The sequence below is a fragment of the Furipterus horrens genome, unplaced genomic scaffold (genome assembly GCF_987537825.1).
Source record: "Furipterus horrens unplaced genomic scaffold, mFurHor1.1.pri manual_scaffold_11, whole genome shotgun sequence".
NCBI lineage: Eukaryota > Metazoa > Chordata > Mammalia > Chiroptera > Furipteridae > Furipterus > Furipterus horrens.
Window position 1 is genome coordinate 17,592,577 of NW_028327181.1, and position 26,046 is coordinate 17,618,622.

Here is a 26,046-nt window from a genome sequence, read left to right on the forward strand (position 1 = left end):
GTCTGCCTGTCTGTGTTACCCAAGGAAGCAGATCTTGGGGTGGGGGGAGCTCCTCCTGGCTGAAGGTCAGGCCTGAGCGGCCACCAGCTGCCCTGGAGCCTGATGGAGCTGTGGTCCTGCTATCAAAGATGCCTCCCACCTCCATGTGAATCCCATTCCCAACCTTTTGGTCGATCTCAGCTCCCTCCTCTCATCCTCCATTGGGAGCCAAGCATTCTCATCATCACCCCACTTTACAGATGGGGAATCTGAGCCTTTGGGGGATGAGCAACTTGCTTGAGGTCAGAACTAGAAAGTGGCAGCAAACCGAGGTCTTCTGGCCCCAGAGTCCCTGGTCTTCACCACCGTCCTGGGCCTCTCCTTCTGCTCTCAAAGCTAAGATGTGTCTTCTCCTGAAGGTGCCAGAAACTTCTCTCTCCTATTTCAAATGCAGTGACTGATAGAGTGACTTTGAAGTGCGGTCCTGCCCCACAGAGATAACATTTTGAACCCCATATGTCATTTAACATTTCCTCGGGCCACATTTAAAAACGCAAAGAAACAAGTGGCATTCATTTTCATAAATACTTTGTTTAACTGACTTAGTTGTAAATATTATCATTTCAATATGAATTAAATATAAAATATTGACATATTTTACATTTTTCTTACACTAAGGTTTTGAAAACCAGTAATTATTTCAGTGTCCCCACCTCTGTGTTCACACAGTCTCTCATTTCAAAAGGATCTCAGATCCCACCACGGGGAAGAAATGAGTGCTCTTCAGACCAGACTTAGGGAGGGCAGAGCGACTGCATACAGAAGGCAGGGCTGGGACTCAGGGACTCAGGAGGCCTGGGACGGGGAAGGAGAAAGATATTCAGCACATAGAAAGGGGCAGGGCAGGGAGGGGCTTCAAAGGTCAGGCTCTGAGGTCAGTCTCCTGGATTGGAGGGTGGGGGTGCTGATAAAACACTCACCAAGTGTTAACATTTATTGAGGGTTCATTCTGTTGAGTAAGCTCCACATTGTACGATGACATTCACCCTGGGGACAGCAGGGGGCGCTGTGGAACGTGCCTTCAGGACTGATGGGTCTCATTACCCATGGGCTGTGCCCATACAAGGGGTGGGAGTAAGGCATCCTTTGAAGACACTTCCGTTGGGTAAAATGAACTCCCCACTCTGAAACCAACACCTGCACCTGCTTCTGACCTCAGGCAATCAACCGCGGGAGGCCGTAGGCTCAGGGCTCAGACAAGAGCTGAGACAGACGAATTGAGGAACAGAGATCAGGTTTGCATTTAAGCTCCTCCCTCTGGAGCTGCAAGCAGAGAGGATAAGACAGGAGCTTGGAGAGGCCAGTGCCAGCCGGGCAGCCTCAGGGCAGAGCTCCTGGAAGCCCCTCCCACCATGGACTGGGTTCCCTTCTACCTCCTGCCCCTCGTTTTCTCCACAGGTCAGAGCATCCTTGGGCACTCAGGGGTTCTGCCCACAGATACTCCCCTCCAAACACAGAATTCGGGGGCATCTGCACAGTCTGGGGGCGTTCGGCATCATTCCTGTATTTTGTGTTGGCAGGTCTCTGTGCTCTGCCTGTGCTCACCCAGCCCCCATCTGCTTCGGCCTCCCCGGGAGCCTCGGCCAAGCTCACCTGCACCCTGAGCAGTGAGCATAGCAACTACTTCATTCACTGGTATCAGAGGCACCCAGGGAAGGTCCCTCGGTATGTGATGAAGGTTAATAGTGACGGAAGCCACAGCAAGGGGGACGGGATCCCCGACCGCTTCTCGGGCTCCAGCTCTGGGGCTGACCGCTACTTAACCATCTCCAACCTCCAGTCTGAGGACGAGGCTGAGTATATCTGTGGTGAGAGCCATACAATAGATGGCCAAACAGGTTAAGCCACAGTGACACAGACTAATGGGAAGTGAGGCTGAAACCTTCCACCCCTGTCCCCACCTCCCCACGTGGTCTGGAGGGTGTGCTCCCTCTCCATCCCCAGGACCCTGAGACCTTGACCCTTTTTTTTTTTTGCTAACCCCATCATTCTGCACCTCCTCCCACTGATACCCCTAAGGAGAGGCAGCTGCAGCTCATAATTTAGGTCATTTGGACAGCTCAGCATTCTTTGTGCTTCTTCAAACAGGCCTTGCCGACAATGCTGGGAGACCCCCGCCCAGCCCAGATGGGAAAACACCCTGGGAGAGAGGCTGGGCTAAGAGGACCATGTCCCCAAGTGTCATGGAGCTCTGTGATCCTACTGGGGTTTGTATTAGGGAAGGAACATAGGTATTGGGGTTCCAGTGGCGACTGTGGAGGTCACAGCAGTGAAATTCTTAACTCTGAGTGCAACAAGGTTTATGACAGGGGTCCTGTCAGGACTGATGTCTGGCAGGAAGCATTTGTCCGTCAGCAGAGGCAGGACAGAGAGTCTGAGCCCGTGGTGGGAGCAGAGCTGGGTCCAGTAGGGAAGCAGGTGCACACTGGGAGGTCTGCAGAAGGACCAGCATGGAGCGCGGCCTGGGTTCTCCTGCTGTGCTGGATTCTCTGCCTGTCTTTTAATGAAGAAGGCAAAGACTCGTGGGTTTGGGTGCAGAGATGGCCAAGTCCAAGAACCACACCACATACAACCAGTCCTGAAAATGGCACAGAAACGGCATCAAGAAGCCCTGATCACAAAGATATGAATCTCTTAAGGGGGTAGACCCCAAGTTCCTCAGGAACATGCACTTCGCCAAGAAGCACAACAAGAAGGGCCTGAAGAAGTTGCTGGCCAACAATGTCAAGGACATGAGCACACATGCTGAGACTATCAAGGCCCTGGTGAAGCCCAAGGAGGTCAAGCCCAATATCCCAAAGGGCAGCAGCCACAAGCTCAGCCGACTTGCTTACATCGCTCACCCAAAGCTTGGGAAACGGGCTCGTGCCCACATCGCCAAGGGTCTCCGGCTCTGCCAGCCAAAGGCCATGGCTCCAGCCAAGCCCCAAGCTCCAGCCAAGCCCCAGGCTCCAACCAAGCCCCAGGCTCAGGACAAGTCCCAGGCTCAGGCCAAGTCCCAGGCTCAGGCCAAGCCCCAGGTTGCAGGTGTGGTTTTGACTGCAGCCCCAGCTCGGGCACCAGCTCAGTCTCAGGCTCCCAAAGGTGCCTGGGCCCCTGCAAAGGCTCCACAGTAGAGGCCTCTGCCTTCCGATGTGAGGACAGAAGGACAGGTGTGTCCCCTGGGCTGCTGTCTGCACGGGGCTGGTGTCCTATGGTGCTTGTGCAAATAAACCCGAGGCAAGAAAAAAAAAAAGAAGGCAAAGTAAAACTTCCTCAGAGGGACAAACCTTAGAGAGCTGATCACCTACAGACCCTCAGGACCAGAAGGAACAGAGAACACAGTCACACAAAGAGAAATGGGACCCTGCACAGAGGAAACCATCTGATACAGTGACTATGTGGGTAAACAGAGAAATTCATTTTAAATCCTCACTTGATTTCATGCTTATTGATTTTAGAGAGAGTGGAAAGGAGGGAGAAAGAGAAGGAGAAAAAGATAGATGTGAGAGAGAAATATTGATCAGTTGCCTCTCGAACACTCCCCAACCAGAGGTCAAACCAGAAACCCAGGAATCTGCCCTGGCCGGGATTACAACACAGGACCCTTTGGTTTAAGTGACAAGGCTCCAACCGAGTGAGCCACACTGGCCAGGGTTAGATGCCTTTTGCCATATTAGATTCTATAAAAGATAATCACTCTTTAAGACAAAGACACATTACAGTTCATATTGTGGTATATGCTGTAAGTTAAAGAAAAGATATGACAGTGTTACCTCAAAGGTTTGTGAGGAAGAGGAACTTGTTATAATAAACTGACATGTCTCATTCAAACCTAGTTCAGGTCCAATGTGATCTTTTATCACAAGATCATATTTAGGCAACAGGAGCGATGTGTTGTCAGAATTCTCAGAATCACAAGGGAAGTCCCCATGTGAATTCCTGTGCAACCCTAAAGAGACACAGCAGCCCCTGAGTAGTGACAGACCTCATGGCTCAGCTGCTCACTCACCTGCTGACATAGGACAGTGGTCACATTGTCGTGGCTCCTCCTTCCCCCGGATCCTCCTTCAGCTCCTGTGACTCCTGGGCCAGGTGTGTGTGCTCAGTGTGACGTCCAACCCTGTACCACGTGCCTTAATGTGAGAGATTTACGCCACATTGGACTGACTGATTTGTATGACAAACACCTTAGTTTCTCATTGTCCTTCACCTTCAGAAAAACCAATCCCGCCCCACAGTTTGCTGTCCCCAGACTCATTTCTTCCTACTGGTTCTTATTCCATCCTGACAGCAGCTCCTAGGCCATGTCCAGAGAGACCCCTCCACCCTCCCACCACACAGAACCTGCCTGTCAACTTTTCCCTGGTTTCCACTAATTATGTCAATACACCAACAGCTGCACAATTATTTCCTTATAATTGTTTTTGTTGATTGAGTGATTGATGTGTGCTGATTACTCCTCTCATTAGTCAGGAATGTCCTCTTAATGCAGAACATACATGAGACAATAAGAGATGTGACAGCTGGAGCCTGTGTTTCTCCTGCAACAACAAGTCTGCCGTGAGACAGTTGTCCTCCCGGTGCTCACCACCTCTGTGAGGTCCCCAAGGCTCTCACCCCCTGTTCCTCCTGCCCTACCAGGGAGGCTCTGCTTTCACTCCTGTGCAGACAGAATGCAGGGCGGCTGCTGCAGTTCCTGCCGTCACACCGGCTTCATGAGGGCAGGAGCTGCATTAGTCTTGTCTGTTTCTCTCCTTCACAAGAGCTCAAGTTCTTAGGGAGACAACCAGCTGGTTCACACACCTATGGGTCAGCCTGGGCAACAAGATCAATACCAACCAAGAAAGATCTGAATATACCTTTTAAAAGAGAATAGAAGACAAGACACAAATAGAAGGTGGTGGTGACTGTCTGCTGTGTCACACAGAGTAGTGTATCCACTGTGTGCCCCCATTTGCACGTTGGAATCAGTGAGACAGAGACTAGGTCTTGTCCACACTTATTACCCAAGATGAATGTCTGCCACAAAGTGGGTCAGAATCAATGTTTGCTGGGGGAGTGTTCTTCTGTCTCAGTTTTGAAGGAGAAGCCACCAATGTCCTGTTTTGACCCTGTCCCTGTGGTGGGCACTAGTGAGAGGTGGTCCCTGAGCCCTGTGTTCCCAGAACCACCCACATGAACACCGCAGCCCCAGAGATATGGGCAGTGATGGTTCAGGTTGGCTCTGCTGCCTCCTCCTCCAAATGACCCTGTTCATAAGGTTATGGGTGATCTGAGCCTCTTGCACCTGGTCTTGAGACAGGCCGTGGTTATGCATAGAACAGAAATTCCTCCCCTGGGAACAACTAACTGTCCACGGATCAGGGAGTTACCACCTGAGCAGTAGGTTCAGAAGCTACACCTGACAGAGGACACACCTGCACCTCCAGCAGCCAAGGTGGAGCAGCCACCAGGGGGCAGCAGAGACCACCTGGCAAAGCCTCCTGGAGACTGAAGAGAACTAGGCCCTTGGAATTGAAACATGAAAGGCATTAATTTTGAACCATCTGTCCCTTTATTAATAATTATAATAACATAATTGTGTTAAAACAGAGGGATCAACCACCACATGAGACTGTTGAGAAGCAGTAAGTTTTCTACACCATCACTTTAGACACTGATGTAACTTTCTGAATTAGTGTCTCTCAGATTTGGTTTTTGTAGAATTTGCCACTTTTCTATCACAGCTCTAGGTAATTCATACCTCTCCAGCCCCCTCCATTTGTTCTAAGACTGTGACTTTCAAGCCTTTTTCAAGCAGTGAAACTATCTCTGGCACTAGTGCATTCTGAGGACACTTAAGCACAACCTCTATTACCTGTCCCAGGAGCTATAACCAAGTACAGAAGCTTAAAGCATCTCAGGGGTTCCTAGTTACTCCATGTGCCCTTATCAACCTGAAAGTTTTATTCAGGCCCTGAGGCTCACAAACTGTGCCTGAGGTGGGACACTGCTGACACCTAAAGCTCCCCGTGGTCATCTCTATAGGTAACGCTCTATAATGGGTTCAGAACATGCAGACAGACGTCACATCTGAGCTCAGCTGTGGCCAGGCCAGCCCAGGAGTGAGGCCATGAGACTGGGGTGCAGATGTCAGCTACAGGCGATGGCACCAGAGGATGAACCAGATTCTCCTGGGCTGAGGTGGGGTCTGCAGGGACCGCACCTCCCTTTCCTGTGTCTCTGGGGCTGAGCCCCTCTCAGGAACCACAGAGCTCCCAGGGCAGCACCCCTGAGCCCTGGCTGATTTGCATACCAGCAGCTCTCCTTCCAGCAAGGGGATAAAAGGGATCTGGGGGAAACAGGCCCAGCTTCAGGCCTCAGGGAGCAGATCGGGGCACCTCCACCATGGCCTGGACCCCTCTCCTTCTTGGCCTCCTCGCTCACTGCACAGGTGCTGCGCCCAGGCTCACGCCCACACTCACCCCAGGGGTCCGGACAGGCCTGACCCAGACTCTGAGCTCACAGGGTGCTGGTCACCAGGGAGCGATGCCCCTTACCCTGCTGCATGTTCAGGGGCTGTGGGGGCTGAACCCCTACTGCGTCCTGACTCTGAGTGAGCCTGAGGGACTGTACCTGCCAGGAAAAAGGGGCATGAGGGGTCCTCATTAATTCAGAGGCTTCATGGACCAACCAGACCCATGGCCACTGGGACTGACACGGATGGCCCAGAGAGTCCCTGTAGCCTGTTCCATGATGAACAGAAAGGGGTTTCCTGGGAAGGGTCATTGATTTTATGCCAACCTCTCCTTTCCTCTCTTGCAGGCTCTGTGGCCTCTATTGAGCTGACTCAGCCATCCTCGGTTTCCGTGAGCCCAGGACAGACGGCCAGGATTACCTGTGGGGGAAACAGCATTGGAAGTGGTTATGCATCCTGGTACCAGCAGAAGCCTGGCCAGGCCCCTGTAACCGTCATCTATTATGATGACAGTAAGCCCTCAGGGATCCCTGACCGATTCTCAGGCTCCAAGTCAGGGAACACGGCCACCCTGACCATCAGCGGGGCCCAGGCTGAGGACGAGGCTGATTATTACTGCGCTGTGGGGGACTACAGTGGTAATGCTCACAGTGACACAGACAGATGAGGAAGTGGGACACAAACCTTTTTGCCCCAGCCAGCTGCTCACTCTAATCAGCCAATTGAGCAGCTGTAGGTCAGGCCTCAGGGTCAGGTGCCCTCCTGGGTCCCCCCACCCCAAGGCTAAGAGACTCTGAGTACGTTCTGTGTCCTCTCAGGGCCTAGTTGATGCTGATGAAAAACTGAGAAGAGCAGCTGTTCTGAGCCACACAGGCTGTTGTCCACCTTGGAGTAGGAAAGAAAGGATTAGGAAGCCATGATATAACACAGTGGTCCCAGACATCATCATGGTGACTCACAAGAGAGAGCTGTCTGAGATGATTGATATTCTCCTTGAACAGGACCTGCTGGGCAGAATCCACAGGAACTGGGGTCATCAGGTTTCTTGGAAAAGTTGTCCCCACATCCTAAGGGGCAGCCTGAGGCCTGGGGGGGATGGAGTCCCAGGCTCAGGTCCTTCCTATCCTAGATTCACAGAAAGTGCAGACACCACCTAGTTTTCTTCCTGGGGACTTTCTCCCGGACACATGGTCCACATGCTGGACCCAATTTCCCAAATCCCCATAATTGCCATCTAAATGATACAGTTTCTTTTTGGGGTGATGGAAAAGCTCCTACAATACATAGGGGTGATAAATGCACAAACTTTTAATTGTTTTTAGGGCTACGGAATTGTTCATCTATTCAATAAAAATGATTGTACCATTCAGCTTCCTCCACAGAGACAAAACCAATAGGGCGGATTTGTATAAGTGAAGAGATTATTATGCAAAGTTGCTCATGCCATCATGGAGGCTGAGAAGCCCCACCATGTGCCCCAGCAGACCAAAGACCCAGGAGAGCCAGGGGTGTGATGGAGCCCGAGGCTGAGGCCACGGAAGTGATGGTGTGAGTCTCCGTCCACAGCAAGGGAAGACAGGTGCCCTGGCCCCAGCCTCAGGGAGGAGGCACGAGGGAGGAATTCTGCTTTCTTCTTCCTTGTGTTTTTTTCAGGCCCTTGGTGGTTTTACGGTGTCCATCCCCATGGGGGACATCAATCTGCTCAACTGAGTCCACCTGTTCAAAAGCTTATGTCATCCTGGAACATCCACACAGACACAGCCCAATGTAAGTTTAATCTGGGGACATTGTTTCCCAGTCAAGTTGACCCACAAAATTAACCATCACAGTGATTAAAATAATGAATATTATGCATGTCTCTTTCATCATACTTTTGAAAATTCCTCAGTCTGAAAATAAAGTACAGGAAGCTTATTCTAAAGTCAACTGACTGACATTAAAGTTGAAAGAAGTGTGCACTGAGCACCCATACGCTCACTCTCTGATGTAACGACGGGTTACATGGCCAGATAGCTCTCTCTCCTCCATCTCTAGCTCTCCGTATATGTATCTCTATTGCTCTCTCTATCTCTCATTCTCTATTTCTCTTTCACAAAATAAGCAATGATCGTCTGTCCAGTCCATCTCACATTTCTCCAGTGGCCCAAAGTGTCTATCACAGCTGTTTAATTTTACTATCCAACAAGATCCAAAATTTCCCATCTTCATATTTGCTTATTACTTCTCTCTGATCCATCCCCTATCAGGTAGGATCCCTCATAACTCTGGGCTTATGGCAAGTTTGGCTAAAATTCCACAGAAGGAAAGTGTTTATTGTGCACAGCAGGACAATGTTTCCATGTTGCAAGAAATGTTAAAGGGAGGCCTTCACGTTGAAATAAATAGACATTAGGTGGTGACTGGAAGATATGCTAAGAAATAAAATATTATAATAAAGGTAACAGCATAGACCAATATAAAAGCCCATATTCACGTAATTTTGGTGTATAACATGTCTTTGGAGTAAGTGTTTCATATCTTACAGAAATAAAGAATATTCAAACAATGCTATGAACAATGGTATAACAACAAATTACACGACTTCCATAAAATGATCAAAGTTATAGAAGCAAACAAAGGACCAAAACCAACTCAAAATATATAGAAAATCTGAACAGATCTATAGTAAGATGAGAGATTAAATTAATAATTTAAAATTCCGAATAAAGAATAGGCCTGGAGCAAGCGACCCTAATGATTATTATATAACAATCATCTGAAAAGGAATTAACACTAGATTTATAAAACTCGTTCAAGCAATAGAGGAGGAAGGAGCTCTTCCTAATCATTATGTAAAGTCACATTATCCTTACCAGAGCAGTCAAAGACCCTACATGAAAGGAAAATGACAGACCAATATAGCTTATGAATATAGATGTAAATATGCATTTAAAACATGCTAAAGAGCAGAATCCAGTAGCATATTAAGAGGACTGTGCGCCACAATCAAGTGGGAACACCCCAGGAATGCAAGGGTGGTTCAACCTAAGAACATCAATCAGGGGAACGTACCACAATACTAGATGGAGGAGAAAAGAAACATACATCACCACAATGGATGCAGATAAACAATTGACAAAATCCGACATTCTTTCATGTTGAAAAACAACAAGAAAACACATAGAAAACTTTCAGTAGAAGGAAACTATCTCAACACGCTAAAGACTGTGAGAAACACCCAGCTGACATCACACTCAATGGGGAAAGACTGAGAGCTCTCCCCTCTGCAGTTCATCTTTGGACCAGAGGTTCCAGCCAGAGCAACTCAGCAAGACAAGGAAATAATGGGCATATAAATTTGAAAGGAAGAAATAAAATTATCTCTATTTTCAGATGATATAGTTTAATTTATAGAAAGTTCCAAAGAGTCCACAAAAAAGTCCACTAGAATAACTGAGTTCACAACAGTTGTGAGATATACATTGATATGCAAGTATCAGTTGTTTCTATGCACCAGCAATGAATAATCTCAAGGGTAAATTAAAAACCTTTTTATTTTTAGAAACATCTAAATGAATAAAATAGAGAAGAAAAGTTAACCAAGAAGAAGAAAAATATATACGCTGAGAAATACAATACATTATAATGAGAATGAAAATGACCAGGTTATGTGGAGAGACATTTTGTGTGAATGGATTGGAAGAGTTCATATTGTTAATGTGGTGATAACACCCAAAGCAAGGATTCAGTGCAATCCTTATTAATAATAAATTGTTTCTTTTGTGTGCACATGTGTATTTTTGTGGAAATGGAAAAGTTGAACCAAAAGAGTGTGGTACTGGTGTAAGAATGGACAGATACACCAATGGGATAGAACTGAGAGCCCAGAAATTAGTCTGCACATCTATGGTCAGCTGGCTTTTCAAAGGGTAACAAGACCATTAAAAGCAGGGAGTCTTTTCAACAAATGGTTCGGGGAAAACTGGATATCACAAACAAAAGAATGAAGTTAAAACCCTACTCACATCATATACAATAGACTCAAGGTGGATCAATAACCTTAATACAATGACTAAAACTCTAAACTTCCTGAAAAAAATAGCATAGAGGAAAAATTTTAGGACCTTGACTTTGGCAAGGATTTGTAGATGTGACAAGAACATTTTTTAAAAAGTAGACTTGAGTATAATTAAAAACTTATACTTTGAAATAAAAAAGGTTTTAAGAAAGTGAAAAGAACAACCTAAAGGTACAGAAAAAAATGTTGCAAAACATACTTTAAAACATAAACAAAGGCATATATTTAAAAATAGCAGTTATTTTGAACAAAAATGCATTCAAATCAGGCCATGCCAAACCCCCGGGGTAGAGAGCACTGTGCCAGCAGGAGGCGGGGAAGGAGAGAAAGGTGCAGAAGCCAAGGAGGAAATTACTTGACTGGGTGTAGCTTAAACTAGTTGGCTCTTCCTGACTGCTGGCCTTAAGTTTTGACTTGTCACTCTGGAGGCCTTCCTCGTACGGCTGAGGTTTGGTGACTGACAGAGGCCGCTAGAGCCCTAGAGCTACTTCACTCACCAGCTGCCTTGTTTAAGTAACTTATCACCTATATCATGAGTCTCTCACAACAGGACAGTATTCAACTCTTACTGCTCAGGAACGAAAAGACAACGTGAGAGAGGGTCTGGCTTTAAAGTAATCACAGAGCCCTGGCCGTGTGGCTAGGTGGACAGAGCACCGGCCTGTAAACCAAAGGATAGCCAGTTCAATTCCCTGTCAGGGCACATGCCTGCGTTTCAGTCCAGATCCCCAGCTGGGAGGGCAGGAGAGGCACCCACACACTGATGTTTCTCTTCCTCTTTTTCTCCCTCCCTTCTCTTCTCTCTAAAAATGTATAAATAAAATCTTTAAAACAAACACAGAAGACAATGCACAGCTACAAGGTGGTGGGAGGTCTGTATCACCTCCTCACCCATGTGTCACTGCACTGCCCACCAGCAAGACGACACTCCCTTCAAGCAGGGACTGAGCCTGGTTGTATGAATGGAATTCCCAGTTTAGAAAGTGCCAGACCAAAGTGGGTCTAAATCACTGTTTGTTAGCTGGATGTCCTCCTGCCTCTGTCTTTGGTAAAGTAGCTTCCACCATCCTGTGCTGTCTCTGCCCCCACAGCTGGCACCAAGGGGAACCATTCCCTCAGCCTTGCGTTCCCCAGGGACAAGCCCAGGACAGGTACAGGGATGCCTAGTGGGACCTACCTAGTCCTACTCAAAATGAATATGTTCTTCTTTTCCTTGGTAATCGAACCCTCATGCTTGGTTTAAAGCAGGCAGGGACCACTCAGAGTTCTCCCCTGGGGCCAGAAGTTCATGGATTAGAGAATCAAACCCTCACCAGCAGCTTTTGAATACCCACCTGGACAGAGGACACCCCTGTGCCCCCACAGCCAGTGTGGGGAGCAGCCACCAGGGGAAAGCAGAGAGTCCAATGGCAAAGCCCCCTGGGGATTGGGTGGGCCTTCCTTCCATCAGGGGCTCTAACATTCAGGGGCGTTAGTAGCCATGACCTCACTCCTGAAAAAAGATGTCTTTTCACAAAGTATCCTCCTTGACTCTGATGTACAAATTCTCCAGGCTATGAGACTCTCATCTGCTCTTGGAGATGCTGCGGTCTCTCCCAGATCCCCTATGAACACTTCATTGTAATGACGTCACTGAGACCTCTTAGAATTCACAGCCAGCTCTCATTCCCGTATGTCCAGTCAGTTTGTTGGAACACTGGGTCTGTCCCATGGCCCAAAGCAGAAACTGGCAGCACTGTGAGTTTCTCTATAATCTCCACATGCCTTTGGCAAGGGAAGGGTCTTACTCTGGCTTGCCACTCAGGAGTTGGGATTAGGTTTGGATCCTCTACCCAACAGAGCCTCTTGGTATCACCTGTAGGGTGGGGGTGAGGAGGGTCTCTGCAAAGGGTCCTGGAAGACAAAGGATTTCTTTATGTAAAGCCCCCAAAAGTGGAATCAGGACCAGTTCCAACACCTGAATTCAACCTAAATATAATTAGGCATGAGACCACATTGTTCCTGAGCAAGATCAGAAAATTAAAATTGAAAAAGTTCTGGGACCCAGGGAAACCTCAGCATCAGCACAGTGCACTTCTGGCTGCCCCAGGACAGGGTTATACTGATCTTAGGACTCAGTTTCCCTGGAAAACACAGACCAATTCCACCTCTGAGCTCTGCCATGGCCTGGTCAGCCAGGATCCGGTATGCCTTGGAGACAAGGATGGAGTCCCAGGTGTGGGAGGGGAGGAGAAGGAGAATCTACTAAGCTGAGGGAGGGGTCCAAGGGCCCCTGGTCTGAGTCTTCTTCTGACATCAGAGACCTCAGCGCCCTGGAGCCCTGGCTGATTTGCATACCAGCAGCTCTCCCTCCAGCAAGGGGATAAGAGAGGCCTGGGGCAAACAGGCCCAGCCTCAGGCCTCAGGGAGCAGATCGGGGCACCTCCACCATGGCCTGGACCCCTCTCCTCCTTGGTCTCCTCGCTCACTGCACAGGTGCTGTGCCCAGGCTCACGTCCACCCCAGCCCCAGGGATCAGGATAAGCCTGACTCTGACTCTGAGCTCAGAGGGGCACTGGGTGGGGGACCCAATCCCTATAACTGCTGCAGATGAGAAGCTGTCAGGGCTGAACCCCCACTGTGCTCACCGGCTCTGTGTGAGCCTGGGGGGTTGCTTTAGCCAGGAGAGAGAGGCACAAATGGGTTCTCCTTTGTTCAGACCCTTCATGGACAAGCCAGACCCATGGGCCACTGGGGCTGACACTGATGACCCAGAGAGTCCCTGTAGCCTGTTCCAGGACGGGCAGGCAGGGGTCTCCTGGGAAGGATTCTTCATCCTTAACCCACCTGTTTTTCTCTCTTTCAGGCTCTGTGGCCTCCTTTGAGCTGACTCAGCCATCCTCGGTTTCTGTGAGCCCGGGACAGACAGCCACGATCACTTGTGGGGGAAACAACATAGGAAGTAGTTATGTTCACTGGTACCAGCAGAAGCCCAGCCAGGCCCCTGTGCTGGTCATGTATGATAATGATGATCGGCCCTCAGGGATCCCTGACCGATTCTCTGGCACCAACTCGGGGAACACGGCCACCCTGACCATCAGCGGGGCCCAGGCCGAGGACGAGGCTGACTATTACTGTCAGGTGTGGGATGGCAGTAGTAATGCTCACAGTGACACAGGCAGATGAGGAAGTGAGACAAAAACCTTCGTCTGTGTCACACTCTCCTGAGGCTCCACGAGGACTGAGGACAAAGCCATTAGCAGCTTGGCCCTGGTCCTAATTCCCAGGTAACATGTGACCCCTTCTCTCAGCCTCAGGCAGCTGTGCAGAGGGTGGGACTGGCGTGGACTCAGGGCTGGCAGGACCAGGGTGGCCTGGTGTGTCTGTGCCAGAGTGTCACTTCTGGAAACAAGGCCTGAGAAAAGGACAGACTGATGGAGTTCTGTGTCCTTAAGTAACAGTCCTTGAATTTCTACACCAGGTGACTGGGCCGTTCCTCGACAAACGTTCCGGGCTAATCCCCAGACCCTCCCAGCGCCGCCCAGCTCCTCAGGCCGCAGGCCCCGTGCAGCCCAGGACTCTGAATGAGCCAACAACTGTGAGCACCCACCACCCTGCTGGAGCCCCTGGCTGACCCAGCTGTGCCCTCACAGGGAAGTTCCGATGTGGCAGAGAACCGCCTCCCTCGAGGTCATTCCCTTTCCCCGAGTGTGACTCAGGCCCGCTGACCGCCCAATGCCACGATCCCCAGGCCCTGCCTCAGTTCACAAGGACCCAGCAGCCTCCAGCTGAGCCCTCAGCTGTCACCACTTTGCAGTTCCCAATCTGGCCTCTGTGCTTCCTCCCAGAGAGGTCACCTGACACCTCACTGCATGAGATGTTCCGAGTCAGAGTGTGTTTCCAGGAGCCCAAAGGGAAAACTACACCCGGAGGGAAGGGTAGCAGACAGGAGAGAGCTGCACAGACCACACTCTGAGCGTCTGCAAATACTCCTGCGAGACCGATGAGCACACGTGGGAGGGATGCACCTGAGGCTGAGGAACACCCCACCCAAGGACACTAAGGGGACAGAATCAGCACAAAGGCACACAGTCCCTTCGCCCAGCCTGGGGAGGAAGCTCCCAACTCAGACTCAGGTTGACTGGTCAGAAGATCTGGGCCCCAGTGGAGGGAAACTCAGCCCCAAGCTGAGGTCAGCCCGGTGGCATCTAAGAAAGTATAAATGACAGCAAGATGACACAGGATGGACATGTGTCCAAGTGTTTCACTGAATCCCCAAGTGCAATCACTGACATCATGAGAAACACAGGTGTTTCAGATCCAACACGGGAACAGCCCCATTGCCTGTCATCCTATCCACACTTCCCTGCAAAGAATCAGGAAAACATGAACTGTTATGAAAATAAGAACCTTTTTTTCCCAAAAGGGCCCTGCAATTGCCCAGATGATATCATTTGTAGATAGGAAACAAAAAACGTTACTGTAACGGTATTTCCTTTGTTCATAAGGGAGGATGAATGATTTAAGTGGCAAGTGAAGACACAGAAAACCAAAATCTATATGGGAAACCTACATATAAAAGCTATGCTATTTGGGATGAAAAAGACACTGGATGAGATTGACAGAAGATGAGATGCTACCAAATAAAACACTAGAGAACTTGCTGTCATAGCAGGAACAACTATTCAAAATGAAGTCAAAAATAATAACAGTATAAATTGGAAAGGATCTCACCTTCCCTCCAAAACACCACCCAGGTGGCTGGAGAAAATGTCTCCTCATAAAACATTTTTTTCCTCATCATCACAGGCCTTGCACCTGAATCAAACTCAGTCTGATGAGGGCAGGACAGTTTAGCACCAAGTCCCAGGTGGCCCAGGAAGGAGTTGGGGACACAGCAGGAGGAAGTGAGAGTTTCCGTGGTGACAAGTCTCCTGGGGTCTCCTAGATGCAGATGCAGCAGCTCAGATTGGGCCTGGGAATCTGTGTGTCTGATGGCTCCCAGGGGAGCCTGGTGTGCTGGTCCTCTGAGGACCACACTGGGAGTGGCTCAGCTGCAGTGAAAGGAGCTGTGGCTACTGCAAAGCCACCAGCTGCCATGCAGTCTCCCCCTGAGGGGAGTGTCCCCTCCCAAAGCCTTTGGAAAGGACCCCCAAACTAGATTCTGCTATGCAAATGAGACTCACCTGGTTAGAAGGTCACGAACTGCAGGGTGCTGACCACATCCATTCCAGAAGGATCCACCCCTACCCCTACCCCCGAGTTGGGAATGACCGGAGTCTCTGAGTTCCAGACACAGCCAGGGCTAGAGTGAAGGGCAAGGCAAGTAAGACATTCTTCGTGCAGGCAAAATTTAAGGGCGTGCCCCAAAACTCACTAGTCGAGATAAATAATATTTAATGCAATATTTTTTGAAATAAAAATTAATACAAAAAATATTCCATGATGAATAAAACATCAACTCTGTTAAGTAAAGTCAGGACCCCATCCTACACAGGTATGACTTTCCTCACGTGCCTTCCCCCAGACCCTGTCCGGGTTCCAGGGGTTGGTGGGTCCCGGCGAAGATTTGGAACCAAAGTCCTGCCCCTGCATCCGCTTCTGGCCCCGTCCAGTGGACCCCTCACCTGGCCTCCTGCCTGCCTCCCCCTTCCGAGCTCCAGCCCTTTCAGAGGTGTTGCCTCGCTCTATTGCTGGTCTCTGCTGCCCCCTACTGGGCTCTCTCCTTCCAGCTGCACTCCAGGTAGCTGGACTGGGAGTCAGGTTAACGCTGGAAATTTTCCAAAGCCCCCAGTTTCCGGCTAGTCTCCTCCACGTCCAAAAAGGCCAGTGCTCCCAGGTCTCGCTGGTTCTGGTAAGTCCCGTCGTCGTCGGCAGCCGTCCGTCTCGAGAGACGATGGCGTAGCTTCCCGAGAGTCTATCTGCACCGCCGAGAATGGCTGTGCAGTCCGACTCTGGAGTGACAATCCCTGCCACACTTGTTACAGGTGAAGGCAGATGGCCGTTGTTGCTGCTGTTGCGATGACGCTGGAGTGTCCTCTCCAGTGAAGCTGAAGCTACAGAGCCTGGGCAGGGTGATATGGAGGGTCTGCTGTTGCCAATGCAGCAGACCCCCCCTCTCTTCGCAGCTGAAGGGTCCAAGGGAAAGACGGAGTCAATACAGCTTGGCTTCAGGTGCGCCGCAGGAGTTGCCGGTGTTGACTACAATGTCAAACCGCCTTAGGGACTCCGGCTCCGGATTTTCTGTCGGGGTTTACTCCCTTAGCCTTTCCCCTGAAGAGGTATGCCGCAAGGCAGCGGAGGTTTTTTGGAGTCAGAGTTTTCCTTCTCTGATTTTAGAGATGTCCTTCCTCTTTCCTCCTTTACAGCTGGAAGGCCCAGCCCATCCCTCAAGGGTCCCCAGGGTACAGCTAGACCCAGATTTCCGGCCACAGCCACCACAGGAGGATGTGGTTGGTGGTGGTGTCTGCCCAGAGGCTGAGGCAGGTGCAGGGGTGGAGAAAGTGGGGAGGCAGCTGGGGGTAGGGACAACCCCTCCTTCTCCCCAAGACCTGGGGCTGTCCCCAGGGGAACCACGCCTACTGGGCCCTGGGCATTGGGTGAGTGTCACATCCACATAGGGGTGATGGGATGGAGCAGCTTCAGCCTGAACCCCTGGGGCAGTCCCCAAGGCGCCAGGAGCCTGAGGTCAGAGGCTGGAGTGGGCCAAGCACCAAAATGGGGAGAAGCTGGGCTGGGTCAGGGGCCTCCCAGGGGCTCCCCCTGTGCCCAGCATAATGTCTGTTAGGGCACCCATGCCCTGTCACACTGTTCAGGGCCTTGACTGATTCCAAGGCCAGCGATGTGTGTGCTGTGTAGTGCAGCCCTCAGCCCTGGGCCGTACCCCTTAGCAGTTGCCCAAGCAGGGTCTGGGGAGTGGGAAGATCCAGCCTGGGGTGCTTCGAAAGCTGCTCTGCTCGGTTTGGCCAAACCATGAAGCCCTAATCGTCATCACCAACTTCACTTCTTTCTTCCTGCTCCTTATTGTCATGTTCAGGAACATCAGGGGCTCTGAGAATCTTGCTCTGCTTGCAAGCCCGAAAGTAAGCCTGCCTCAGACTCCTGGATGCTAGCAGGAGACACGAGACTCTTGGGTCAGAGACAAAAGCCACTTTGTTGCTCATAGTTTATTATTCAAGTAGCCAGAGTATCAGCATCATCAAGAACATCAGCCAGAATGAGGGGTATAGACCACTCCCTGCAGGACACTTGCCTAGCTGAGAAGCCGAGTGAGGAGCTGACCAAACCTACCAGGCTTGGCCAAACCAGCCAAGGAAGGGCTGGGCTTGACTGGCAGGAGTGGAGCATGCAGAGGCCCAGCCTGGGGGCCTGGCCAGAAGAGAAGCCCCAGGCCTACCCCAAGGAACGCAATTCCTCCTCCACTGGGTGCTTGGTTGCCCTCCATGGCCTCTCCAGGCCCCAGGGAAATGTTTCATAGACCAGAGGCGCCCCTGGGGAACCGGGGAAAGGGGCAGGAGCAGGTGTGCTCTGCCCAGCACCCAGGGGTGGGGCCAGCAGGGTTTCAGTGCGAGATGGTTGAGCTCTGGATCCCAATTACAGCAGGGCAGTTGGCGGGTGCCACTCCAAGGAAGATCTATCTCCCAGGGTAACAACCCCGCGGAGGACCAGGCACTGGGGGCAGGCACCAGAGAAGGTCCAGGCCGAGGACGGGGCTATTCAGGCCACTGCCAGTGAGGAGTTGGGGTGTCTGCCAACAGCACCCACCCCTTCCAGGGAGCTTATGCTGAAGGTCAGGCTGGAGGTTCCTTTGACCCTGAAGGCAGTTGAGGCTCAGGACAGGCCAAGTGGGCATGTGGACTCCGGGAGGCAGAGCCCAGGCCCCAAGCAGCGCTGGCCCCTGCTGCTGCTCGGCCTGCCCCTGACAGCAGCACTTCAGAGCGGAGCCCCTTGCCCACAAGACCCAGCAGGAAGCAGCCCTTGGAGCCTGAGGGACAGGTAAGGAACCCACGCATCATTTTTGTCCAGTGTGGATTTGTTTACGTTGATTTTTCTTTTTTAATATTTTATTAAAATATTTACCTCAATGACTGAGTTTTTTGGCACCCCTTCAATTCTGCACCTAAGGCTAGTGCCTCACTCGCCTCACCCTGGTTCTCTGGGTGGAGCACACAGGGAGGCAGGGCGGGGCATGCCTAGTAGGCGCTAATCATTTTAGGGGCAGACGCTCCCACTCTGGGTCTCCACAAGGTCCTGGCGTCATCTCCATCTTACAGACCAGGAGGGAGGCCCAGTGAGGCAGCTGCAGTCCTAGGACTGGAAGAGGCCCCAGGACTGAGTGCTGTGACTTCAGCAGCACGCCCAAGAGAAGGGAGTGAGGGCTTGTCTTTGTCTCCCCCGAGGTCCTTGGCTCCCCGACTCTTTCCTAAATGATTACTTGGGCCAGGTCTGGGGACGCAATTTGGGTGGGCCTGAACCAAGGCTGTCATGTCCAGTTGTGAGGACAGACCGATGGACATCTTAGGAGCAGTGAGGTGGGTGGGGGTGCCCAGGCTGGTCTAACAGATGGAGGGTGCTGACCGGTGACTGAGCGCTCCAGGCAAAGGGAGCAGCGCAGGAGAGAGAGGGGCATGCAGCGCGCAGGTGCGGCAGTTCCGGGGAACTGAGGCCCAAGCTGGGCCCGCGTTTTATTTTGGAGTCCAGGAGGAGTTGTTGAGAGGTTTCGGTAGGATACTGTCAGGACCAGATTCGTGTTTTGGAAAAACGGCTTCAGATCAGAGACTGGTGTGTGGTTAGCTTAGAGGACAGAGAAGAGGTTGCAGCCCAAGCCCGCGTGTTGGGGGTGCGGAGGAGGCGCAGGGCCAAAATCTCCGCTGACCCTGGCAAGTGAATTTGAAGTGACAACACCAGAGGGTGGATGGGAGGAATGGGCACTCTCATGGACGGTCTATAAGAGCCTAAAAGGTACAACCATTTTAGCAATATAAGTCATAAAAGAAAGTGTGTTTATTAAAATTGCGTAATTCCACTTCTAGGAATTCATCCTTTGGGAGGAAAATAATCAAAGATATAACCAAAGGTTTACAAACAAAAATGATTAGCCCAACATTATTAATGATAAGAGGAAACTGGAAATAACCTAAATACCCAGCAGAAAGGGTGTGAATAAATACCACATGGAAGATCTATCATAAGGAATCTTGCACAAACCTACCAAATTATGTTTCTGAAGCATCTTGAATAATATGGTAAATATACAGAATCCTTCCAATTGGGTTTTTGTAATATGCGTGCATTTTCAAAAGCTTGTCAGAAAATATAGAAAAATGTCAATGATATGTCTCTGGCTGGTGGGATTTTACCTGATTTTAATTTTTGCTTTATAGTTATCTGTAGTTATGAAAGTATTCACAAGATTTATTTCATTTTTATCTTCTAAAATAATTTTAATACAAGAGTAACATGTACTTGTAAAAAAAAAAGATTAAGCACAGAAGTATATAGAGTAAAAGTAGAATGTTTTTGCTTATTATTTCTCTGTGTCTTACCCTAAAACTCATTAGACAGCCACTGTCCGGTTGGTCTATGCACTTCCAGCCCTTCACCTATGTGTGTAAAACACAGAGACGCATCTAGTTGGTGTTGGGATTTTATTTTTCAAAAATGGAATCATACTCTGCATATTATCCTGCAACCAGCTTTTTAAACAACCTGTTATTGACATTTTCTATATCAATCCATAGGGATCTCCCAGGTTCTCATCGTGGCTTTGTAACACTTCAAAGCTTGGATAAACTGGAATATATTTAAGCATTCTCCTATTAATGAATATTTAGGTTGTTTTCCATTTAAATAAATAAGTTAGAAGTGATGCCCTGTTGAAATCTCCACATGCATATATATGTGCTATGTGAGCACGTACAATATGCACTTATGCATTTTGATAGGATATATGCCTAAAAGTGGAATTGCTGGATCAGGGAGAATGTGCTTTTGGGATTTTCATTGGTAGTGCCTGGTTGTCCTCCCCAAAGGCTGCTCCAACATGTATTCACTACAGTGAATGACAGTGCTCTTTCCTCTACATCCTGGCCAATAATGCGATACTGTTGACTTTTGTTTTTTTTTCCCATCTGATGAGTAAAAACAAGAGTATGTTTGTTGTCTGTTTATTTGATCACTGATAAAACTTATTTTTCTTTCCTATTTTTATTGACTAATTTTATTTCTGTGTGAATTTACCGGTCAAACTTTTCCCTGTTTTTTTGCACTTAGTTGGTTGTATTTTCTTATAGAACTATAGAAATTTCGTATATTGGAGATATCAACCCCCTTGTTAAGTATCTATGTTGAAAATCCTTTTCCTTAATCTGCTTTATGCCTTTTGTTAATGGGGTCATTTGCCACAAAGCCATTTTTAATACTTATGTGTCAGAATGGTCTAACTTTTTCTTTATGGTTTCTGTGATTTGTAATAAACATGGAGAGACATCTTTATTTCAATATTATAAGATCATTATTCTATATTATTCTGGTGTTTTCATTGTTTTGGTGCTTATTTGCTTGTGTCTTACTTTACCTGGAGCTTAGTTTTGTGTAAGTAAGGATATAACCTGACTTATTTTGCAAATGGAGAGCCAATCATCACATATTTGTTGAATATAAATGCAACGTCTATCAAATATTAAATTATTGATTTGTTACATTACTCCTGTGGTTTTTATGAGCTAAGGATCTCTTCCTACATCCATTCCACCCTGTTTTAATTGTTTTAGCTTTAAAGTACGTTTTGGTATTTGGTAGGGAAAGAACCCATCATTATAATTTTTTCCCAAAGTAGCGTGTCTTTGCTCTATCACCATTTATACTGCTGGGCTTTAGAATCAATTCACTCATTTTCAGAAATGACTCTTTTGGTGTCTGTTTATAATGTCATGGAATGTATTTGAGAAGAACTGACATCTTTGCAGTGCTCAGCATTTTCTTCCAGGACCCCGATCTACCTCTACTCATTCATTTTTGTATTGTGTCTCTTAGCCAAGTTGTTTGATAATTTATTTCTGCCAGTCTTGCATGTTTTCTGTTAAGTTTATTCCTCAGGTTTTTAAATATAATTTTTATTGAAGCTATAAAATGTTCCCCAATTTTATATCATAAATGGTTATGGTTTGTGTAGAAGGGAAAACTACTGATTTTTGTATGTTGTTCTTATATTAAGTCACTTTATTTAACTCATACTGGTTCTAATAGTTCTTCAGCTGATTGCCTTGTTTTTTATTTTTTAAGTAGACTCACATTATCTGCAAAGAATAATGCTCTCATTTTTCCTATTATTTACACCTTTCCACCCTCATCTCATTTTATTGACTAGAATCTGTAGAATATGTTGAATAATAAAACAGAGTGGGCATCTTGGACTTTAAGAAGGGCTTGTCTTTAAATGTGAAGGTTGCTATAAATTTGGGGAGATACGCTTTTTTGAGTTGAGGACATTTCCTTAGGTAATTAACCTAATACAAAAGCTGGATGCTCACTTTATTTAAGTCAGAAACAAGTGTTGAATTTATATTAATATTAAAGTTTGTTTCAAAAATCTTATATGCACATCTTAAATGCACCCATGACCAAATGGCCCTGCAGTGCAGGTGAAAAATGCTGGCCCCAATGCAATGGTTATCTCCCAATTTCGATAAGCCATATTGGGAAGTAAAATCAGATTAGGCAAAGCCTGAGGAACCTTGCCGTCATAAACTCTTAAGAGTGTGACTTGGGTGTTTCTATTTGTCTCAGTATTTTATTTTTGTTTAATGGCAGGATGTCTAAAACAGAGAGGGTGATTCAATGAGGGGAAAGCATTCTGGATGACTCCAGGCCTCTGACTTGGAGAGAAACCTGCTGAATGTAGGGGAAGTGTAAGGAGTTTCTGTGGGGCCTGCTGAGTCTGAGGGGACTGTAGGGCATTCAGGAAGAGTTCAGGAGGCAGAGCACATGTGAATCTAGAGCCAGAGAGAGAGCTCAGGGCTGGAAATAAGGATGAGAGACCCGGGGCAGTTGTTGGGTTTCACAGAGTGGGTCAGAGGCAGACAGAGAGGGAGAGAGCAGGCAGAATGGGATTCTGGGGGTGGGGGGTGGGGGTCAACAGTCATGGGAGAAAGGAAAGGGGACAGTGGGTAATCTCAGACAATGGGGGAGGACAGACACTAGAAAGACAGACCTCTTACAGAGATGTCAGGACACTGGGGAGGGACCTGAAACTTGACCAGGATGAGGGTCTTGTTGGCTTTGACCTGACAGGTTTCAGAGAAAGATGAGGTGAGAGCCAGGGAGCCCCCAATCATATCCCAGCATGTGAAACAGTTGGGAGCCATTGTTGGACAAATGGACAGATGATGGATGGATGGATGGATGGATGGATGAAAAGATGGTGGTCTGACAGATCAGAAAAACTTCATGAAAGAGGTGGAACTGAACTATGTCTCATGTGTGGAGGCAAAGGGGGAGGGGACCTCCACATGGGAGCAGCATTAGTCAGGAATGACCCGGTGTCCATAAGCCCAGGGAGAGGTTCACCTGGCTGGAACAAGGGGAATTGTGGGGAAGGTACACTCAGAGGCCAAGAGAGAGGTCAGGCAGGTCTGAGCTACACCACACAGCTGCTTGAGGGGACCAAGCACTCAGAATCTGCATCAGCACTGAGGATTCTGTGGTAACCAGGACAGCCTTGGGGGTGCCAGCAGGGTCACACACTGGGTCACTCCAAGACATGGGTGGCACCTGCCTTGAATGCGGGGCCAGGCATAGGGACGCCTCTGAGCCATGGACCCACCCAGGGTTGCCCCAGCCTCTAGGGAGCTGATTGCCCACCTGCCCTGCGCCGCCCCAGCACACAGCTGCAGCCCTGCGCCCGTCATGCCCAGTGGGTTCCCTGGGGGACAGGCCATAGGTTCTGGCCTAGTGGGTTTTAGTCCGAGCCTCAGTCACCGTGTTATGTTTTCGGCGGCGGGACCCACCTCACCGTCCTAGGTAAGTGGCTCTCCCCACCTTTCCCATCGTGTCCCACCCCGCTGCTGTCTCGGGAAAGTCTCCCTTCTCTCTCTGTGGGCTGCTTCCCTCTGCCCTCTAGCCTTACAGACCAGTCCCCACTTTCTCTATGGGGCCTGGGGGAGGAAGGTTGGTCTCGGGGTAACCAGCAGAAGGGACCCCAATAGCAGAAATGCTCAGAGCCACTCCAGAGTCTGACACTCAGGTGCCACCAGGTCCTGGAGGCCTGGGTTGGGGGCTTGGCCTAGGAAACAGGGTCCGTACACTCTTCCAAGGCAGATGTCTGCATGGGGGCCAGGGACCAGTTCTGACAGGGTCTTTGGGGCAGCCTGAAAGACAGTCTCTAGCACTGAGAGTCTGTGCTCAGGACTCCACACCCATCTACCCTGGAAGAACAGCAAGGCTGGGTCTGACTTAGCCTCCAGGGACACAGAGGACAGCCAGAGGGGAGGCCCATGGACTGCAGAGAGTGGGGTCCGGCTCACTCTAGGCTCAAGCTCTGCTGGGCCTTGAGACAGTGGTGAGATGGGGCGAACTGGCAAGAAGCCCAACCCTCTCAGGATGATGGTCAGAAAGGAGCCGGTCCCATGGGGCAGAGACTCATCTGACCCTGGATCCCTGTGACTCTGGGGGCAGGTATCCCATTAGTCCAAGGGCCAGCCTCCTGCAGTATGTTAGATCCAGGAGATGATGAATGGGGATGTGAACAGGAGACTCAGGGCTACACAGTCCCCCCACCCCCATGAAGTCAAAGGTGATTGTGGGGCCTCTGAGAAGTCCCAAGAATGCAGCAAGGTTAACGGTTTTTGGTCAGAGCAGGAGGGATGCGGAGGCAGGCAGGGCCACTGGGAGCTTTGGCTGCAAGGACACAGCTTTCACTGGAGAGCTGAGGCCGAGCTGGGACAGTCAGGGGCTGAAAGGAGACAAAGGGTTCCAGGCGCCACTGTACGCTGGGCTTAGGCTGCCAGGATCGTCCTGGCTGGCCAGGTAGAGAACCCCAGGTCACAGAGACGGCCCCGGGCCCCCAGAAGAATGAAGCGAGGTGGGAGCCTGATGCTGGGCTGAGGGCTCAGGAGATCGGGGCCAGACTCCGCACTCAGTGGGAGGACAACCTGCCCTGGTTACACTCAGGGGAACTGAGGCTAAAGATGGAGGGACTTGACCAGATCACCTGGGAGAGGTGACATGGAAGAGCTTTTGGGAGGGAGAGAGGCTGTTTTCTATCCAGGGGCCAAGTGGAAAGAAAAGGGCAGAAAAGGAAGAAGAATCCCCAGGGTGGACAAACACAGGTGCCATGGGGCTGGTCACAGGAGCTATAGATGGGGTAAGGGGGCCCTAACATCTAGATTCTCGCTGTGTCTCATACCCCCTCCTCTGTCCACACAGGTCAGCCCAAGTCTGCACCCTCGGTCTCTCTGTTCCCGCCCTCCTCTGAGGAGCTCAAAACCAACAAGGCCACACTGGTGTGCCTCATCAGTGACTTCTACCCTGGAGACGTGAAAGTGGCCTGGAAGGAAAATGGCAGCCCCGTCACCCAGGGTGTGGAGACCACCAAGTCCTCGAAGCAGAGCAACAACAAGTACGCGGCCAGCAGCTACCTGAGCGTGTCATCTGACAAGTGGAAGTCTAGCAGCAGCTACAGCTGCCACGTCACGCACGAAGGGAGCGCCGTGGAGAAGACAGTGGTCCCCTCAGAGTGTTCCTAGGACCCTGAACCGCATATTCGGGGGCCTTGCTCAGCCATATCCCCCCACTACCCAGCTCTCCACTGTACCCCTGAGACTCCTGCCCCAGTCCACTCAGCTGGGAAGGTCTCAGCCCCTCTAGTTTCTACTTTTCCTCAATAAAGACCAAATCACTTATCATCTGACATTTCTGATGTGTGTTCTGTATTCTGGATGGGTCTCTGGGTTAAAAGGTCAGTCATAAAAGGTAGGACAGTAATGACATGAGATTCCCTCTACTCATCGTCCACTCAACCAACCCACCACGGACCTCAGTCAGCTCTGAGTGCCAGTGGGAGCCATGACCCAGAGCAGGAACTAGTCCTTGTCACCCAGGTGAGGGGGATCCAGGGACCCTGAGAAGAAATCAGGGAGAAATGAAGAGGATCCTAGGAGAGCATTAGTGGGCTACAGATGAAAATATGGAGAAAGGAAACCCTTGAGCCAAGGCCATGGTCTTAGCTGTTCCATCAAGACACCCAATGGTGAAAGGTGAGGGGTTCGTGGTTGTCCCATCACTATGGAACCATGGAAAGCTTTGGACAATGCATCCCAGAAGTGCATTTCTCAAACTTTGACAATGCATGTTAGCTAAGCAAAGACACTGACAAGGCCTGCAGCAGAGAAACAGTTCCATTCCATATAACCTAACAATTCCCCAATCATGTTCACACACCCCCTACCAACTCAGGGACCCCTGGGACACACTTCCAGGCATGGTTACTGGTACTGGGAACATGGGGTGGATCTGAGGCACAAAGAAGCTCAGT

The 26,046-nt window shown here is 49.6% G+C and overlaps 1 protein-coding gene, 1 pseudogene and 2 gene segments (V, D, J or C); all 4 read left to right on the top strand.

Moving 5' to 3' along the window:
- LOC149997095 (immunoglobulin lambda variable 3-16-like) overlaps window positions 1-26,046 on the top strand; it is a 73,446-nt gene that overhangs the window by 42,923 nt on the left and 4,477 nt on the right.
- The window catches only part of LOC149997096 (immunoglobulin lambda-1 light chain-like), a 72,997-nt gene that overhangs the window by 33,660 nt on the left and 13,291 nt on the right, over window positions 1-26,046 (top strand). The window contains exons 1-2 of one of the 5 annotated variants that reach the window (XM_090292380.1): window positions 12,944-13,010; window positions 13,381-13,678. The exons of 2 other annotated variants lie outside the window; for them this stretch is intronic. In XM_090292380.1, the coding sequence (XP_090148506.1) occupies window positions 12,965-13,010; window positions 13,381-13,678 (344 nt within the window). In that variant the 5' untranslated portion in view covers window positions 12,944-12,964. Of the gene's footprint in view, window positions 1-12,943; window positions 13,011-13,380; window positions 13,679-26,046 lie in introns of those variants that run through there. 2 more of the 5 variants (XM_090292381.1, XM_090292382.1) reach the window with 2 other exon arrangements.
- Window positions 1,344-25,422, top strand: LOC149997101 (immunoglobulin lambda variable 4-3-like). The segment is given in 4 exon segments: window positions 1,344-1,437; window positions 1,560-1,877; window positions 23,496-23,534; window positions 24,939-25,422. Coding segments are annotated over 4 exon segments (723 nt in total).
- Window positions 2,515-3,247, top strand: LOC149997102 (large ribosomal subunit protein eL29-like; annotated as a pseudogene).